This window comes from Lepisma saccharinum, chromosome 25 (assembly GCF_977018435.1).
Source record: "Lepisma saccharinum chromosome 25, izLepSacc3.1, whole genome shotgun sequence".
In the NCBI taxonomy this organism is placed as follows: Eukaryota; Metazoa; Arthropoda; class Insecta; order Zygentoma; family Lepismatidae; genus Lepisma; species Lepisma saccharinum.
In genome coordinates, this window is record NC_139253.1 from 30,088,850 (window position 1) to 30,110,450 (window position 21,601).

General features: G+C 40.1%; 1 protein-coding gene across 1 annotated transcript in view; it reads right to left on the reverse strand.

Annotated features, from left to right (window-relative positions):
• The window catches only part of tei (irregular chiasm C-roughest protein teiresias), a 703,385-nt gene that overhangs the window by 46,022 nt on the left and 635,762 nt on the right, over window positions 1-21,601 (reverse strand). The window contains exon 7 of the mRNA XM_083111536.1: window positions 5,575-5,750. Coding sequence (XP_082967662.1) covers window positions 5,575-5,750 — 176 coding nt within the window. The remainder of the gene's footprint in view (window positions 1-5,574; window positions 5,751-21,601) is intronic.

A 21,601-nucleotide genomic window follows, 5' to 3' on the forward strand; every position in this document is an offset into this window, starting at 1 on the left:
GAATCAATGTGGAAATACAAACACTAAAATGGAGGTGTAGTAGTGTTATCACATGAAATCATTTCATCATCACGCTTAATATAATTTCACGAGAGCTCCCCAAGTGAATCTAATATTTTATTCATGCACATTCCCTTATCGCACGAATGCTCAATAATCTAAAGTGCTGTTTATTTCGAACCCAAAAAGGGATTCTTACCAGTATGTGATGGACAACGTTCTGCTGAGACAGAGAATAACATCTTAGAGAGCCGTTTATCCTCATATTCCGGAAGGAAGCACGTAAGAAACGACCTGATGCAAACCTGCCAATCAGGAGAGCAGATTAGTTATGAATCAATCATTAATTTTTGACATGGATGGACAGGTTTCAAACCCCCTTTCCTTTCTGTTCAGAAGGGAAACTTGAAAAATGAAGGACCTTTTAAAGCCTACTCGCAGTAGTGACTTGAAGCGGGCGGCTGAAGGAGCTGTCACGCATTCTGGATTAATTGCTATTCAGAGATTAAGTGTCAGGCTCAGAGTTATGAAAAATGAAGATCAGACTGAGGAGAGAAGGTTGTGAAGTATCCTGCTCGGCACGTGTTTCTCGCGCTATCTTGGAAGATTTGCTCCAGAAATAGCATGTTGTCAGAAGACGTGGTTGACAGGAAGCTAATATAACCAAGTAGACAACAACGATAGATAGACAACCGAGTAATATAAAAAAGTATTTTATATATTGGCTTAACAAGGTAACTCTGCATATTACTGTGATTAGATGACAATCTTCGAGCTCAAAACAACTTTTAAATGCTTTTTGGAACCGTTTGAGAGTCTCTGTTTAAACTGTAATGCCAATTGTAAGTCAAGTCTCTGTTTGGACTGTAATGCCAATTGTAAGTCAAATCTCTGTTTGGACTGTAATGCCAATTGTAAGTCAAGTCTCTGTTTGGACTGTAATGCCAATTGTAAGTCAAGTCTCTGTTTGGACTGTAATGCCAATTGTAAGTCAAGTCTCTGTTTGGACTGTAATGCCAATTGTAAGTCAAGTCTCTGTTTGGACTGTAGTATCAATTGTAAGCCAATTTTGCACTGTGAAAATTTGACATGCTATCATTATTTAGAGAATATTTAGTTCCTACATACAGTTTGCCAAACTCTCAGGACATCATTTTTAAATTTTGTATGTGAGCACTAAATGTGTAAATGTAAATTTTTATTTTAATTTCTAAAATGTATGGCTCATTACAATTCATATCTTAATTCCTTTCGTCTTATCTCAAAGTGCACTGCTGAAAATTAAGCTTTGCCGGATTAATCTTTCAAGAATAACCATGCAGGGCAATGTTTTCATGCATGTAGAAAGTAAGATTCTGTGACACAATAGCTACCCCTTCCCTTGGTTTGCAATCTGAAGCTCCACATTCAATTCCATCGACGGCAGAAACATTCCGAAAGCAAAGAAACTGCTGTTTTGGATCCAGAGGACATAATTTATCTCCATTTTCTTCAATGTTATCGTGACGTTCTAATCTGTTTCCCAATTTCTTTCCAATGTGAAATATAACAATAATGTTTTGTAATTGTAAAATTCTCTACACTTACGCGTACATATTCCCAGTCTGGAAAATCAGATTTGCGTTTCATACGTTATATAGACGGAGTACTTAAAATGTTTGATTCATTTTGTTTGTGGGTTCAGTACATGAATATATGTTAGCTCAGCACATGAGTACGAGTCTTGGTTGCTTTTCTATCTCGCTACCTAAGTACTCGGGTTCGAATCCAGACCTGGGCTTGGGTGTTCTTCGTGAGTGTTATTTCATCAATTTCAACTAATCATCAATCAACCTCATCGTCGAGATTAGCAAAAGTGCTAGAAAAGTTAAGGTACATAACCAAAAAAACAAATAGAACCACATACACACACACACGCACACAATCGTTACTTTTCTCAAGCATTTCACAAACGTTTGAAGTCACCGAACAACCCTACGTACAATTAAAATTCGTACACTGTTATATACAATAACCTGACATTTCAAATATGTTGTTACTATTATTCACGGTGAACTGGCAGGTATGGCCAATTGTAATAATCTGTGCATAGCAGCTATGATGGACTTTGTTTATGTATGGTTTTTATGTCCATCTTAAGTGTTAGAATGTAACCACATTGTTATTTTGATTTGATTTGATTTAGTTTATTTTACTTCGCGTTTTGTGCCTCTTGGCTAATTTGCGAAGATGGGGATGAGTGATGAAATGATGAAATTGATGAATGGACATTCACAAACAACCAAGCCCGACCGGGATTCGAACCCGGGACCCTTGGCGTCGCAGCGCGATGTGATAACCACTCGGCCACAGGGTCGGGCTAACCACATTGTTATAAGTTCAAATATATTTATTTATGAAGTTCCACTCTTGACATGTATATTTCTGTTTATGTCATGAAGATTAAGACATAACATACACACACCACAACAAGTCTGTACATTATATAGGCCATGATAAAAAGTCATTATGTGGAAACTATTGTACTATCAATTTCACAGTACAGTCACGGACACTTCCTGATTGTAATGATTCAATTGAAAGGCAGAGGGATTGTTACCTCCCAGAAGTGCCTGTGAGTGTACAAAAACAAACATGCATTTTTCTTAAGATTTGCATTCCTAATCAACCCGCTAACGTGCATATTTGCAAATACTAAACAAGATCTCAAATATAGGTACACCTTCTTGGTGCAGAAGTGAAATTGTATCTTGCGACGTAGATAGCCTGTGCGCCTGTCAGAATATTGTACATGTTGAGAGGAAAGAAAGAGCTCCTCCTCCGTCAGCAGCTGTTTTCCTCTCGAAGCTCATTGATGATGCTCCATCCCTCTTCTCCCCAACCGAGGGGAGAATCAAATCATAAAACATGGAGGAAAGATAGAAGACGCTGTTTCGAAATTTTGTGTCTTCTTTGCAGTGTTGCAAACATGCACGAGCAAAAAATTCTAAACATGTAAGATTAGTGTTAATTTAACCATATTGGTGTTTTTTTTTTGGAAATGTGTTCAACATGATGCATTATGTACGCCTTTGAAATTGTATATTTGGTAAAGAAAATTCAAGAAATAGAAATTTGACTTTCAAACAACGAAATTGATGTAATCTCTCGTTAGGCCTTTTACCATGAACCATATTTAACGTGCAGAATACATTTTAGACACAGTCTTAACTGTTAATAAGGACATGGTAGAATTGTTTGCCTCTATTATCAACATAGAAAAAATAATTCCTAACACTTATTACTTTTTAAGTGATTGATTACATTAGCTGTATATAATAAGTTGTAATTGTATTTTCAAGTCACCTTTCTTACAGTTTTGTTAGGGTTAAAACATTCATTCGGAGTCTTGGATCAGTCAGCCACTAAACGTACTTTGACACAAAAACGGCGGCATTTTTTATAATATCAAAAATGCGTAATATGGTTGCGCCATACAACATATGTACATGGATGATTAAGAGTAAAAAAATTACACCTGATATAATACACTCGCAAGTAACGAATGATTTTCTATTGTCATATGTTCATAAATGAACAGGGACTCGCCGAGTTCAAGAACACTGTATAAATGTCAATGTTTCAAAGTTGTCGATTTTGATTTTTTTTATGAGGAAGACTGATTTCAACTAATATCTTGTATTAACTGCGAACTAAACTTGTAACGGATTATTTCAAGTGAAATAATAGCTTAAAGAGTATAAACTGTATTTAATTCTCACAACAAAACATGTGTAATATCATGAAATGCCAGTTGAGCGTTAGGTACTTGAAATTCAACTTTTAAGATATACAAGTCTGCTCATCGTTCGCGTATCGTGTGAACTAGAAATTCAGTGTAATGTAAGGTTGCAATTATGTTTTGAATTTTTCTGTGTATCTGCTACAATGTTCATTTGGCTTACATCATCAAGTTCAGAACGAAACAGTTGGCAACACTGAAGAAGTTCTCGCCGAAGCAGACGCATTTGGAGCATTCGTCTCGCAGCTCTCCTCGTCTTAAACCTATGGTTTCTTCGGCGGAGAGAGAAGATTCTCTTTGAAAGCAAAATTCCCGAAGGCTCGTGCGTCTTCAGCGCCAGTTGTGCTCTCGCTAAACCCACAAAATATACCCACATCACCCGAAATGAACCGTAGAGAATTGGAATTTCTCTCACAAAACCCCACAATTTGCCTATCAGCTCCAGCGAAATGGGAAGGAAAGTAAACGAAAGGGGATATAAAAAAAGAACGTCCCTCTGTGGATCTGTGGTACATCTTTGTTTCGCCGAGGAAAGAGAACGGGTGGGGCTACGGAAAGCCCAACCCCCCAAGTTCGATTTGCATTCCGAATGATATACTACTTTCAAGTGTACATTTCGTTCTCGATTTTTCTTTTTCTTTATATTTCTTTTCGTTTCGACGCGTCGGCGAATTTTCGCGTGAGATGGGAAAATCCTTTCGCCAAAGACACCGTATTCCAAAAGGTAGAAATCGAATCTGTTCCCTTCATATCTCCCTCAAACATTTTTAGGGTTTTATCTCTATACAAATGTCTTCGTCTGTTTTGTTTCTCCTTCATAGAAACTCTGGGGTGTTGTGAAATAGCGCATTTAACATGTAATATCAATGCATTTCACCCCAGATAAGGTGATGTAAATATATTCAGTGAAAATGGGAATGGTTATTTTTCTGTCCACAGAATTATATAGAAACACGAACGACTATCTGTGCTCGATACAACGCACCATCAGACTAGGATGCTGCAGGTGATTGATGGAATTCATAAGTAGATAAACACAAAACACATATCCACATCTTACCTGGGATTCGAAGCACATTACGATACCCGCAACTCAACAGAGGAGGGGCTCTACACATCAGGTCCTTGTGCACACAGTGGGCATGGGTTGTAGAAGTATGTAGAATAAATATAATGCCATTTTGCCATAGCATGTAAGAATATGTGACTGACTACTTAAGCATCACTCATCTTGTGTGCATATGGCCAAGTAAAACCAACATTAATAGCTTATTTTTAAGATACTCGTACCACTCTCGAATATAACCCATATCAACCTCTTCTACAAGTTGGCTGGAATCCTAATCATATTGTAAAATAACTTGAAGGCCCTCCTATCGCACTGGTCTCGTGTGACACCACTTGAAACGGAACCGTGTGACGTTTGTGGTGAGAAATACACGCATGTTAGTTAGCAGTTTGATGTGAAATCCTTGTTTTACGTGTCACTTGTCAATTTGGAATGAAACTTTAAGAGTTTCATTCGCTATTACCACAAATAAACGTTTATCTGGGCTATTTCTGTTACATTCAATTGCTTGATTTTAACCATTTTATGATCTTCTACAACAAATACTATACATTTAAAAACAAAAGATAGATTGTCACCAGAAAGAACCCCAAAAATTATTTCGTCTACTTAAACAGAAAACAAACGGATAATTTATGCTAAAGTAGGCTATAAGTAACGACTCAACAGAACGCTCTGATCTATTTACAAGTAGTCACATAAGTAAGAGAAATGCATATCTTACCGTGAGATTGTGAGCGATGTATCTATCCACTACGTCTCCCGGCCTCAGTAATAGCCTCTCCGTCAGCCACATGACACGTGATGCAGGAGGGTTGGCACAGAACTCCACTGATAGGGACAAAGGCTTTCCCATAATGGCCATCAACGTCTTGTTAATAGGATATACAACTGGTCGACCTGCGAATAAAAATTATAACATGTGACTTATCTTTATTCATTAAATCTATATAATCAATACCATTTTCACCGTTGTTAATGCATTTCACTTGATAGTTATTCTGGACATATAGATTTAAAAAAATTAAGATTCGTATAGTTTGAAGAAAAATGTTTTAGATTTGCATAGTTTGAAGACAAATTAAGATCTGTATACTATATATAAAAAAAACTTTATGAATATATTGCAACAAAGTTTAAGGGATATTTTTATAAGAATAAAGACGCACATGTGGATTACAGAAGCATGGGCTGTAAAAATATCAAATAATTATACATTTTCGAGAATAACTTTTCTTGAGTGTTAAGTAATGTGTACACAGTGGCGGCAATTAAGGGGGCGAGGGGTGAAGTTGCCCCCCACTTATCGCCACTTTTGCCCCCGCACTATGCTAAACCTTACCTACAAAGGGAAATATACTGACTTTACCCCCTCCCCCAGTTTTTGGCACCTTGCTCCCCCGGTTTTGGAACCCAATCGCCGCCACTGTGTCTACATATTCAAGACACTTTCCAGATAAAGAACACAATAAATAATATTACTAAATGCACTGATAATTAATAGTTTTACCATACAATTATCGCTATAGTGGAGCTGAAAATATTGTGAGACATTATTAGGGAGAATCAGCAAATACAAGTAAGGGTGTGAACTAGTGGCGTACGTAGGAAAGGGCTGATGGGGCTAAGCACTCCCCGAAAGTTTGAGAAAATTAATATTTTCAAATGAAAGGAGCAAAGAACTCCCCTCAAAATTACTCCCGATTACCATTTTTTGTCTTCGAGCAACTTTTGAAAACGTCGGTTAAAAAGGGTAATTACGTAATAATTTACAGTGTATCCTGTTACCGCCCCGTACAATGCAGCTATGAAATATCCATCTTTACAATTCCAGTACCTTCCGAAAAAAAATCCTGCGGTGTGAACCATTGTAAGAAGTAACTGAAGGAATCAGAACAATAGTCACAAACCGATCAACACCGTTTCCGGTCTATTTTGAGCAAGTAAATTGAATTCTGCGGACAGAATGATAGATGAGAAATGTTTGACACTACAAAAGCATAATTTGAACTTCAATAACAATAATAATAAGATACATTTTTTTGTCAAGTTCAACTAATGTTTTTTATTGTCATTTTCTTAAAACAAAGCTTCAAAGGGTCCCGGGTTCGATATCCGGTGGATACACAAAGTGGTTCGGATCCTACTTTGAACTGTAGGTCTAGTCCTCATCATCTTTCTGTGCATAAAGTGGACTTAAATGAAAAACTCGAAACAAAGCTTCGTTCCTGTAACAAATTACATGGAAATCGAATTTCACCAGACGAAAATCAAGGAGGAAATACAAAACATTAAAGAATACAGATATTTTTGATCGATCAAGCTCAACGAATTGTCTTTGCTAAATATCAAAAGGAGCAAATGAATGTCTACGTAAATCCAGGTAGAACATTTTTAGCATCCACCAGACCAAACGGTTGTTTAATAATCGAATCTTGCCTCTGAGTTCAGAGTTCCGAGTGCCATGGCAGCCATGTTTGATAGACAAACGCAACTCTGTGCGATCCGAGTCAATATTTGGGGAACGAACTGTTCTCGTCAAACTGTTCTGTCCCCCCTCACTTTGCCGGAAGCTTATCTGTTAGGAACGCCCGAACGAGTCGCTGTTAATTTCCATTTCTGGTATTGAGAATCGTTATTAGGGAAATAGGAAATTCTCCCCCATTGCCTTATTCATCTCTTCTCCCCTCTCCTGGGATGCTAATATAGATGAGTAAATGGATAACGAGTCAATCCCCCCCAGCCAATTTGTTAAATTTTTTGTCTCTTCGATTCCACCCTTCACGCATGCACATACACTTGTAAGTCGATAACTATGTCCTTAGGAAGCTCTTTTGATATAAGCCACATAATAAGCCATACTGCTCTATAATAGAAATATAAATTGCCTTCTGCCTTCTCCTTATTAGCGCCACGTCTTACATTTTTATCCAATCAGCGCTTCATTCCAGATTCCACTTCACTTACGTGCACGCTGGAAGCAAGGAGCGATTTCATCAACCCCCAAGTAACTTTTCCTCATCATTGTTAAACATTATTACTATATACAGGGTGAGCGTAGAAGAAATATACAGATTAAACGCTTTATAAATCGTAAACTGTTTGTTTCATCAGGAAGCATTTAGTACTGTTTTGTAGAGAAAGGTTTCAAGTTTACGACCTCCACTTTTTGTTTGTTTTAGTGACGTCAGCATCACGTGAGCGCCCTTGACGTTAGTCGAGCAATATGGCCCCTAGCCAGGTAGAAAAGGCTTTCTGTCTGCTTGAATTTGTAAAAACAAATTCTGTTACCGTCGTACAGCGTCGTCTTAGAACACGGTGTGGCATCCCAACCACTCACAAGGCAGTCCATCTACGATTGGATCAAGAAATTTGAGGGAACTGGTTGTCTGTGCAAGGGAAAAAGTCCTGGTAGAGGAGAACTGGAATTTCGCATTGATATCTGTCGTGTTACAAAAGGCTCACACATGGAACATTTATAACTTAGCCATGTAAACCTCATGACATACCCTTCCAACCATGTTTCTGTTTCTGAAAAACTTTGAATCTATTTATTTTTGGCTCACCCTGTATATGTACACACCGACAATGAATTTGATCTCGGTTCAGTGAAATCCTGATCAATATGCTTCGCCTCTTCTCATGAAGTGTATGCCTTATTCCACCTCTCTGTTTCCCGGGTTCGATTCCCGGTGGAGGCACACAGTGGTTCGGATCCCACTTTAAACTGTAGGTCCAGTCCCGATTAGCCTTACTGTTCATAAAGTGGACTTAAAACACCAAATCAATCCAATCCAATCCACCTCTATGTTTCGGAAACAGAACTTGGATCACATCTGCGCACTATTGCATTGGTCAGTGTCGTATTCTCAATTAGTCTTAATTTCGAAATATAAAGGAATGAAAGTGGGTATGTTCGACATTTGTGTGGACGAATCATACAATTTCACCACGCAAGGAAAACAGTCACAACTGTATTCAAGCTATTCGAGAAATGTAAACAGCACTCAACTGAAACACAAGACGAAGCTGCTGAGTTGATACTTGCTAACAAAGAAGATACCCGTTTTAAAATTCTGACTGATGTGTAATCGTGCACTGGGATGTGGTTGATTGTGGTAAAGTAAGATACGCTCCTGATACAGCCAACATTTAAATTTAGTTTCATATTTATTATACAAGGTGGTTATAATTAAAGTGACGGTGTTCAGAGTGGTACAGCACGGGCTGTAATGAGAGTAGCAGTCTGAAACTTCGTAGATATGCTAATGAAGCAATGCGCTCGCGAATTATGCAAAAAAAAAAAAAAGTTCCAATTCTCGCCACCAGGGTAAAAATGGCGCTGTAAGCAGTCAAAACGTGGTATAGTTACAGGAAAAAGGCAGGAAAGATCAAACACATGAGAACAATGGCTCTGGCATGTTTATTAGGAACTATGGTTACAAGAACTGTTCAATATGGCCTCCCAATTCAGCAACATGCTGCATTCGTAACACGGCATGGTCGACGGTTGCTTGCAGCATGTCTGGTGAAATCTGAGCGACATGTCGTTGTATGCTAGCCTTCAGATCAGGCAGAGACCGGACATGTCCCTGATAGACACGATCTTTTAAATATCCCCACAGCCAGAAGTCACATGGATTAAGGTCGGGGGATCTGGAAGGCCAATCATCTGGAAACTGCCTAGAGATGATGCGGTCATTAGTGAAGGTTTCTCGCAGCAAATCTTTCACGTGGCGAGCGACATGTGGTTTTGCCCCATCTTGCATGAAAATGGTGGTGTGTTCACAGTTCCGCTCTTGCAAAGCTGGAATCACGTGTTGCACAAGGAGGTCCCTATAACGTGCAGATGTCACTGTACACCTAACAGGCCCTCGAGGTGTCATCTCCTCAAAGAAAAACGGACCAAGAATGAAGGAGCTAGTGAACCCACACCATGCAGTCACGTAAACTGAGTGCAATGGTTGTTCCTGCACAACATGTGGACGAGTGGAACCCCATATGCGACAGTTCTGAGTATTCACTGTACCGACGAGAGTAAAATGCGCCTCGTCAGTCCACAGAATATTCCCCGGCCACATGTCATCCACTTCCATGCGTGCCAAAAACCGATGGGCAAACTCACGGCGTTGTGGAATATCTTGGGGTTTCAATTGGTGCACAATTTGAATCTTGTAGGGATACCAGTGTAAAATTCACCGCAATACCTTGCGAACTGTTGACCAGGGGAGTGACAATTCACGTGCCACAGCTCTAGCACTGGTTGCAGAAGTTGAGGCATGTGCTGCACGGTCAGCTGCAGCTACAGCAACTTCGTCCACAACTTCCACGGGGATGGGCCGCCTTCCTCTCCCTGGTGCAACACCCAATTCACCTGTTTCCTCGAATTTCTTCATCATCTTCTTCAGCCCATTAATTGACATGGGCCCTCTTCTCAGCCCTTTCTGATGGCGATATTTCCGCAGTGCAGCGTTACTATTGCTCCCATTCTGGTAAAACAACTTCACTAGCAGTGCACGGTCTTTCTTCGCAATAGCCATTGCTTTTTACACGGGAAAAATCAAACTTTTAATGTTCGGCGAACATTCACATCACTAAAGGAAAAAAAAAGCAACAAGCGTCACCAACAACAACCAGGGAGCTCACACAATGGTTAGGCAATGTCACCGACTTTGACGTCAGAGTTACGGAAAATTCCACGTTTTGACTGCTTACAGCGCCATTTTTTACACTGGTGGCGAGAATTGGAACTATTTTTTTTTTTTTTTTCATAATTCGGGAGCGCATTGCTTCATTATCATATCTACGAAGTTTCAGACTGCTACTCTCATTACAGCCCGTGCTGTACCACTCTGAACACCGTCACTTTAATTATAACCACCTGGTATTTTGGATAGGCCTACACTTATCTTGTTAGTTTTTACTGAGGTCAAAAGTACTGCTAAAATGCCATTGACCCTGGACGGCATTTTGCAAGCTAGTGAGGCTCCGGCGTATGGATTCACTGCCGGTATAATACTCTGTGGGGTATGTGTTGTGTGTCCACTTTTCATCATCTTCGCGATTAGCCAAAAGTGGCAGAAAAGCAAAGTAAAATAAATCAATGTAACGAATCGAAAATCTCACTGTTAACAATCAAATACATGGTAAGACTTTTCTGAGGCATTTAAACAAGGATTGTTGAAACTATTGTTAGCAATTCTTCTATATTTTCAAAAATATTTAAAACATAAAGCTGCGATTGGTTCTACTTGTTACACAGTGACATTTCTCTAGTTGGTAGTGCGTCTAACTACTATGCGTGAGACCCTGGTTTGATTCCAAGGGTGGGGTCACCCAGCCTCCAATCAGTGGGTGCCTGGTGGCAACCCTGGAGGGTTGATCGTGGTGCTGATCACATCACTTCCACTATGGTCCAGATTGAGAATGTGTTGAGTCCTACCCACAATCCTCCGGTGTGCCGTTAGTTTTTAAAAACCTTTACTAATATTTAGCCATTTTGAAATTTCCTTTCCTACAAAGGGCTGAATTCGAATTGTGATTTTTAAATTTTTCTTCGGAAAGTAAGTTTCATTTTCTTCTTTTGTGTTTGTCGCTTTGCAAGATGACCTTAGTCGGCTCTGGAAGTTATGCTTCCCCCATTTTATCCCCACATCCGTTCTCGCCCTGGCGACCCATACATTGTGTTTTGCACAAATTATTATGAAACATTATGTAAATGACGGACGGCCACATAACCAACGGCTGCATTCACGTCCACCCCGCGGCGTTAATTGAGAAGTTAGCGCGTCAGGCGCCACCCCAACCTGCATTCATTATCCCTCGTGTTGCTCGCAAACCATTCGCAGGAGTCCATTCCACCCATCTACATTTACCGCATTCGCACCCACGAAGTCCCGTTGATTTGTTGAGTGCACGGATGACTGCCGCCAAAACGACTGCGGTATGTTCATTTTCCAGATAGGGTGGTTCCCCATCGGATCGCCCTTCTCTTCCAACCGCACACTTTTCAGACTTTACCCTCATCATACAGATGTTACCGCAGTAGTCTTCGAAATCGCAACTAGCCCAAAATGTATCAACAAGTCAGTGTGTTGCGTGGCGTGCATGTAACCGGTGTTACCGCAGGTAACAGAAAAATATAAAGAAGTTAAAAAGTTTCTTTCTTAATAAAATAACAACACTGTTAAATAAGTTAACCGAGTTGAGTGTATATTGCAGAGGACATTTTTTTCTGCAGCCGACAAAAGCGAAGAGACAGGCCGTTCCGCTACCCTCAAGAGGCAACAGGAGGAAAGGGCGCCGATGCAAGGAAACAGCGGGGAAAGACTTGGAGGCAAGTGTGCTAGGGGGTTATTCATATGCCTGTTTAGGGGCCCTGTTTCCGCTGCGGCCTACCGGATCAGCAAGTGTTGTCACATTGGATTTCCAGAAAAGAGCTAAATCCCGCCTAAAACGGGGATACTATTTCTCTGAAGCAACAAGAGCTAGACTGCAAAGCCAAAGCTGGATTTAACTACAAGTGAAACCGTTTACGTAATAGACGAAAATATAAGTACTTGATGCGATTCGTGATGTGGACAAACCTTGCTCCAAAAAACTAAGTTGGCAACAGTAGAACGTACATCTGGACTTCCCTTCCACCGCTGGAGGAGGGGAATTCTGTCGTCTGCTCACCGCAGAAACGTCAAACTGATCCGAATGTGTGGTTCTTCTTCCCCTTTCCACCTCATTGCAAAGAAACAGAGATGGTTGACAAGGCTCGACTACTATTCACTGGATTTTCGCGGTAACTCTCTCATGAGCGGTAGTTCTTTCTAGGAGTGATTGTGGCTAAATAAATCACTGAGCTGATTAAAAAAAAAAGAACGAAATGAACAAAAATCCAGATCAATGGCATTTTTTTGGAGGGGGGTAGGGTGGAGATGATAACGTCTGATGACCGCGACCGGTAATACTTTTGAAAAAGTCACGCCACGCCACTGGTGTATTAATTTATTTTCTCACTATACCTATCTATTTCAACATCCACACTGTAAAAAGTGTGATGCAAGCTTTACAACGTGACAGAACACTACTTTTGGTGTGTACGGGGCCCAAATGTTAACATCACGCCCACGTAGTATACCCTGGACTGCATTTTACAGACTAACGAGGCTCTGGCGTCTAGATCTGCAGCCAGTATAATACTCTGCAGGACTTGTGTTGCGTCGTCCATGTATGTTTGTGATTGCCCCATAATCCATTTCATCGAACCATTTTATTCTTCCTCATCTTCTGCCAAAAGCAGCAGAAGTGCGAAGGAAAATACAGTAGAGCGTCGATTATCCGAACGTCGGTCAACCGAACGACCGCTTAACCGAACTGTGTACTAGCTCACTTTCAGATATCTGTAATGAAAAAAGTACGTGACTTAGCTGCTCGTAAGCGTGTAGGTTTGCTTAGACAGACCAAAATAAAGGATTTTTTTAAACGTTAATTTTGTGTACTGTGTGTATTGTTCATGCAAAATGCGTATGTAATATGTACATATTTTTGTTTAATAAACTGTACCACATACTATATATTCCTACTAAAGTTGCCTTTGTACGTTACTTTGTAATACATACTTAAAGAGATGCCTGTTTTTATGAATAAATTTACTGTACAGTACTTCTTTTTGGCAAATAAACATGTACAGTTCGATTATCCGAACAAACCAGTTTTCCGAACACCCATGTCCCCCAATTACTTCGGATAATCGACGGTCTACTGTAATTCAAATCAATCAATGAAGAACGCTATTTTTGGCGTTAATGCAGAATTGGCAGTTCAGCATATCTAGGTTCTAAAAAATGTGCTTTAAGGTTCCTAAAATAGGCTCTAAAAATCCTAAAATAGGTCATAAAAATCATAACTTAGGCTCGAAAAATCTTGAAGTAGGTTCAAAAGAACGGAAAATAGTTCAAAGTTCCTGAAAAATGCTGATTACGTATAGTCACTGTCAATAAAAATTGGACACTTGTATTCTGAAATACGCACTCTCTTGCATAACGTTATGTGTGTTGCCTAACCCTACGGCGATGGCAGAATTACCATTCGAAATTTGCTATTAAAATCCGCTCCTCGCCGTATAGTTAGGCAACAATCGTTTTTCACGTCATCCACAGTCAAACTCCGCAATTTTGTCTGTGAGAATCATCTTATATGCGGAAAATGATCATCCCGATGGTGCAGTGCTGTCGACGTCGCCTTGTAATCAAGGGGTCTCGGGTTCGATACCGGATGGAGGCACATAGTGGTTCGGATCCCACTTTAAACTGTAAGTCCAGTTCCGATTAGCCACAAAGTGGACTTAAAACAACAAATTAATGAATCAATTATATGCTGAAAATAATCTTTCAACAAAAGCATAGGATGTGGTGCAAACGTAAATGCTGAAATGTTAGTTTGGAAGACGTGTGTGCAAGTGACGCGAAAGTGAGCAAGACTACACAGATCAGACGACTTTGGGTTGTACAGGTAACAGTGGCACCAGACATTTTGCTTTGTTTAGAGTTTTGAAAAATTCCCATGGACTTGAAGGAAGGGAAATCAACAGATAGTATGTTTCAAACACGTTCGTCATTGAATTTTCTCATGACCAAACAAAGCAAATGCCTCTGTGTGACATAAAAATCCTGTAAAAACCTTTAAAAATATATAAATGTAACGTGTGCACTCACGGTCCCCGAAATGACGTGTCAATCATACCCCGGCACGGGGCCAAACGGCGTTATGTGTACGGGAAACCGGTCGTGACTCACGGTCCAGTTATCAAGTTCGGTATTGAGACGGTCGTTTATTGTCATACTATTGCGAGGCGGAGATTAATACCTTGAAAAGTTACACTGTTTTGTTTACCTTTGATATGTAGATTCGAACAATCATAAAACACTAATAGAATAATATCTGGTACCTGAAAAACGTCAAATAACAACACTGACGAACGGTAAAAAGTGAATATATATTGTAACAACAAAAAAAACATTGCAATCAACAACTGTTTACAAAGCCTCCTCACTCTCACAACATTCACTCTATCTCTCTTTCACACACATGAGGTATTTTTACATGTGAAGTATGGATACAAATCATGGACCTCATTAACATACCATTCCTTTTAATTTTTAAACCTTTATGTGAATTTAGGGCATTTGTCTGCCAGCCCCTGTGCTCTTTTAAATTAACTTAAGTGCCAGCCCTCGGAAAGCGGTTAACTAAGACAATTGGGTCGGCGTGGTTAAATATTTCGTTCGAATGAACGTATGCATCGAGTCGTAAGCACGACATTATACAAGTTTCTCGGACGGGGGTATTACACACAAGCCTCTCTCGTCCAATGAGAACAACTACTCAATTACATAGTGATGCAAAAACTTAATTGGCTCCAGCTGCCGGAATACACTAATCAATCGTCGGCGCGAGCAAAAATTACCTTAAAAACCACTATGCAACAAATAATACTATTTCACGCACACGACCTTGCAATAAAAACAACTACGCTTTCCACAATTAAAAAGGACTCATCAGTCAACTATTGACAAATTAAATGGCGCGACGGGGCGGTCGGTTACACAAGAAATGGAGCACACTTTGACCATTTATACTAAATATTAAAGAAATGAAATGGAGCTTCTAACCCTGAATGCAGACAATTAAATTAGAACATCTGAACATGAAATTACCCTTTTTTATAACCATACCAAAAATTATCAGACGCGGGGGTTAGGTTCGAGGTTTCCTGAGTAACTTTGCGCATATACGAGACTTCGGCGTTAACTGTACGGTGTTGATACGAACAATGCACGTTTACATTGACATAGACCCCCTGAAGTATACTCTACCGGACTCTACTACCTGGCGTGGTCATTCATCTCTCCTGGACGCGGGACTTGCACACGGTTCCTTTGTGGCGAAATTGTTCTCCGAGGTCGATCGCGACGAAGAATAATTGCGACGATCTGGTGTACTTGCACCTCCTTAGTACTTCGGGCGTTCCTCTTGTCACTAGCGTCGGATGTACGTGGCCACGCGCCGGTCAGGAATCTCTCCAGTGTCGGGCATCAATTGGACGTCGATCTGCAATCATCTCTCTCTGGTGACATGCCTCGTTTGGGCGTCGTTCTGGAATCGTCCTTCCCTCTCTCTCTCTGGTAACGAGCTTCGGTTGGGACGTCGATCTGAAAGCGTCCTTCGGGCTTTGTGCAGTGTTTGGTTTTTGCGTCGTCTCACTGGCTTCGGCGTCGTTGCAGGCGTCAGGGGAGTCGACGGACTCCCTTCTCGATCTTCTTTAGCCCTCCATTATTATGTAGTCCACGCTTGGCAAAAACAAATCACCGCGTAATCTTCACCAAAATAAGGCGCGCACTGGTAACTCTCTATCTGCGATTCGCTCACGGTACGTAAGGAAACAAAGTTCACGGACACAAAACAATGATCACGCGAGAGTGTAGCACGGAGATGCTCTCTCTATGAAATCCGGGTAAAAACTGTCTCTGGAATGGTGGTACCGTATATTTATAAGTGATTCAAATCCGTCCGTTGAAAAGCACGCTCAAGTAGCTTGGCTTCGCTTTCGGAGGAGATGCGAATGACCTGTCTCCATTGTCTTGAAACTGGGTCACCGAGGCGTCTTCGATCCTTGCAGGCTTGGGCTCCAGCTGATTTTCCTGGTCATCCGTGAACATGGGTTCGAACGCCTGCTGCGACTCAAGCCCGGTAGCGGCGAAAATAATCTTTCCTTATCTCCGTGTTGGTGCAAATATGTCATGTTCCAAGCGGCGGCTGTCACTCAAGAAAAACCCTTCTCCCAACTCCCGACGTCTGGCTCGGATACAAGTTTATCCACAAAATAAGATCAAACCTCACACTTTCATGTTTGTGCATAAAATGAATCAATAAACAAAAAATAATTTATATCGAATTGCGTTTCACATGTCACTAGATACCGTGACATAAAAACCTAAAAAAAAAGGCTTTATTTAGGCTCATAAACCTAAAATAGGTTCTAGCAAGCAAAATAGGTTTTTCAGGCACTATAAAACTTCATCAGTTGTTGCGTTTTTTAACAAAACGCTGAAATAAATTATTATTTCTTACATACCTGTAAAGGAAAAAATAGGTTAAAAACCTAAAATCCGACGTCTGCTTATTACATCATTGGCTGTAGAGGTCTGGCCTGGGATTGGTGCATTAATGTACATCGAGAAGTAAAAGTCTACAGGTCGAAATATGTTCCGTTATTATCAAAAATCAAAAGTCCCGGTTTGACTAATGTAGTATAATTTATGCTAATAAACATTATAAAACGAAATATATTTTAATAGCGCCACCGCTGTGATACAGATTTTATTGTGAAAACATAACAGAAAATAACATACATTGTGTGTGGGCCTCCCGATGGCGCAGTGGTAGCGTCGCCGCTTTGTAATCAAGGGGTCCCGGGTTCGATTCCCGGTGGAGGCACATAGTGGTTCGGATCCAACTTTAAACTGTACGTCTAGTCCCGATTAGCCTTGCTGTGCATAAAGTGGACTTAAAACATCAAATCAATCAATCAATATACATTGTGGTGTAATAAAGGAGGGTAATTAATAATATACATTAAAATCAATAACCACTAACTAACTAACTCTCTAGCCTTTTAAACCCGAAGCTTCATAGCTGCAGCAACATGTGCCTTCCATCTGTCCCTATCGTGAGCAAGTTCTATATACTCTTTTCCATCCCTACCGATTTCCTTTAGGTCCATCTCCACGTTCTCCCTGCATCTTCATCTTGGCCTCCCTACAGGTCTCTTACCATCAGGTTTCCCAACAAGAATCCTGTAAACTCCTCTTTCCTCTCCCATTCGTGCCACATGGCCTGCCCACCTAAGTCTTCTTGATTTAATTATTCTAATAATATCTGGACATGAGTACAAATTATGTAGTTCTAAATTATGTAACCTTCTCCACTCATCTATATATCAATAACCACCGTTGAATATATGATTACTTTGTTTCCTAGCATTACAAGCATATTTTTCTTTCAGGTCTCCATCATTATCTGTGAAGAGGCCCTATTTCTCCCTGAAAATTGGATTAAACCACAGATATAGTGCAGTTACTGTCAATTGGTAATGCAGTTAACCATAAAATGGACACAGAATCATATTTTCGCCACTAAATATGGGGAAGATGCCATTATATCTTGCCGTAACAGAAAATTTTGATATTCTAAACTTCCATCGCGGCACCCTAGTAACATCAGAAGAACTTAACAACCAAGCTAGCTGGGAGAAGCGCTCTCCCGAGCAACACTCCCAACAATTTATCAGCAAGCTCCCTTTCGAGTTGATTTATAGCCAGTAGGCGGCATCGATTCAATTATTGTCCCGGCAACCATGCTGGAAGGCGAAGCTTTATTTATTCCCCCTCGGACACTTTATCACCTTTCCTTTTTTCTAAAACCGTAAATAGGGAAGTGCACAGGCAGTTTAGTTCCAGAGGATAAAATACCAACCTCCTCGTTGACCTTGCCATTTTGGTCGAGGCGGGTGGGACAAAGGATAGCACGAAGATGAGAGCGAAATCCATTGTCTTCGGACAAAAAAATAAATTTAATGGTACCAGGCGAGCAGAAGATGAAAGCAGGTCGCAAATTTTCCGCTTCTGAAATTTCTTGTGAGCTTCATCCTTTTCTCCCTCCTCCCCTGTGCGTACTTGCGCGTGTGTGTCCGGACGACGCAATTTATTTCTTACCCTGTCCAATTAAAGCTACTTTCTCGGGGAAGGTTAACTCTCGGGAACGAATTCATTTGATTAAAAAGTCCACTGCTCCGTCGTACTCGTTGTTTGGGAACGGGTGCTTTTTCGAGCGGATAATGGACAACAATTTTTAAATAAAAGGTACGATTCAAATCAATTGTAGTGAAAAAGTGGAGAGAGAAATTGATGACTTGTGATCTTACAGTATCACTCTTTCAAAGTACTCATCGATCAAATCATGCATATGTGTAAATTCAAGCAGACATTCATATTGGTTCTATGTGCTCTAAATATTTCAAATACACTTCTCCTGAATTGAAAGTACATAAAGTGTAAAGGTAAAGGTAAAAAAATATCAGAAAACTGAGACTTCGCTTGTTCTACAGTCACATATTTCAGAATTTTCGGTAGTTGAAAGAAAAACTTCTAAGCCGCTTACAATATTCTTGTGAAATAGGGGGTGATACATGACAAATGTTCAGAATTATTTGTAGAAGAGCCAGAATCAGCCACACCTCCAAAATCACAGACAGACCGACAGAGAAAAAGAAAGAAAAGAACGAGGGGAATAGATAGGCTAAGACAAAAATAGAGAGTATAATGATAAAGAAGCAGAGAGAGAAGGTAATAGAGAAACAGAGCAGGAGAGGGAAGAATAAAAGGGAGAGAAAGATAAAGAAGAAAAGAAACAGAGAGGAGAAGAAAGCCAGACAAAGAATAAGAAAAATGAAATAATTGACTGATGGATAAACAGAGGGGAGAAGAGAGAGAGATAGAAAGAGAGAAAGGTGGAAAAAAAGAGCAAATGAGAGTAAGAGTGAAGAAAAGACAGAGTAGAAAAAACAGAACAGACAGGCAGAGAGAGTAAGAGAGACACAGAGAACTGAGTCCACCTGAAAATATCTCGTCTACCCTTGAGCCCATCCAAAGAAAATATTTTGGTGAAGTCACTGCTACTATAAGAAAATTCATTTAAAATTATTAATTTATATTTGGAATGTAATTTCTACAATGTCAATTTTATGCTCAGGTAGGTTGACAACAAAGATTTGACCTGGGAACCGAACCGCTGTACAATGTGGCTTCACGGGGAATCGAACTAGAACAAGGCGACGCTGTTAGCTGATGTACTATTGGAGAAGCTGAAATATGATTGATTAAATTTACGTTTACAATTACGAAGTGAAACATTGTTGCTTCAGGGATCGAAATTCCTAAAAATTTAGAATTTTCCAAAGCTTATCTCTGTATTATTCAAGTGAACACATATCTCTCGGTAAAACTAAGGTTCTCCAAACCATATCTCTGTATTGTTTTAGAAAACACATATCTCTCAGCAAAAGTGATACTTCCCCAATGCTTATTTAAGCAAACACATGTCTCTTGGTAAAACTGAGACTTTCCTAAAGCTTATCTCTGTATTATTTAAGGGACCACTTATCTCTCAGCAAAAGTGATACATACCAAAGGTCACCTCTGACTAATTTAAGCGAAAAAATACCTCTCGGTGAAACGGAGGCTTCCCCAAAGCTTATCTCGGGATTAATTAAGTGAACATACGTATATCTCTTGGCAAAACTGAGACTTCCCTAAAGCTTTTCTGTTTATTATTTAATCGAACACATATCTATCAGCGAATTCCCTAAAGTTTATCTCTGTATTATTTGAGAGAAAACATATTTCCCGGTGAAACGAAGGCTTCCCCAAAGTTTATGTCGGGATTAATTAAGTGAACACAAACTGGTAAAACAGAGACTTCCCTAAAGCTTATCTCTGTATTATTTAAGGCAATACATATCTCTCAGGAAAGTGATACTTCCCCAAAGCTTATCTCTGGCTTATTTAAGCCAGGTAATCCATATCTCTTAGTAAAACTGAGACTTCCCAAAGCTTATCTCTGTATTATTTAAGCTAAAACATATCTCTCGGTGAAACGGAGGCTTCACCAAAGTTTATCTCGGGATTAATTAAGTGAATACAAACTGGTAAAACTGAGACTTCCCTAAAGCTTATCTCTGTATTATTTAAGGCAATACATATCTCTCAGGAAAGTGATACTTCCCCAAAGCTTATCTCTGGCTTATTTAAGCCAGTTAATCTATATCTCTTAGTAAAACTGAAACTTCCCAAAGCTTATCTCTGTATTTTTTAAGCGAAAACATATCTTTCGTTGAAACGGAGGCTTCCCCAAAGCTTATCTCTGGATTACTTAAGTGGACACATATCTCTATCACCAGCGACATGTTATCAGCGTCTGGCAACTCTGTTCCAGTGGGAGCAGGCTCACTGTTGCCCAGTCGGTCTTCCTTTTGTTTACGCCGACAATCACGCGGCAGGAGAACGTGGCTTAAGGTTATTTACTCGCGGCAGTAGAAATTCGTTGGGGATCGATCGCCCAAATTCCGTTTGCGCTGGAAGAGCCTAATGCTGCCTCGGCAGGAGATAAACAACAGGATAGCCAGATTAGTTACCGGCAGGTGTCCCGACCTATAGATTTAAGAGCTCAATTTTGACGAAATTTCTTTGTTTACTTTGCTACAGACTCCGCGCGAAAGCTTTTCACTGAGCACCAGACTCCAGACACATAAAACTATGTCAATGAAGGAGTAACTTATTTCGACGGTTTCCTTCTCAACTTTGCCTTCGGTTGGTCGGATTGTCTACCGCCAGATGGTGGGTTTGTAACAGTTTACTGCCAAGTTTAACGCTACTGACCGTGGCCATGTTCGTTACCATTCTTCAACGTCCACGGCATGTTTTTGTATCGATGGCACTACAGAGGGTATACTCTGGTTTGTTTAAATTCCTGAACCTCACATTGCACAATAAAATGCCACTAAATATGAAAAACTCAATATGCTGACCAAGGCTGAAAATGTATTTGATTATAAAACATAAACTAAACGTAACGTTTCAACCTTCTAGCAAGGTCTTCTTCAGACTCTGCACCAAGTACAAATGTAACAAGGTACAAAACAGGAC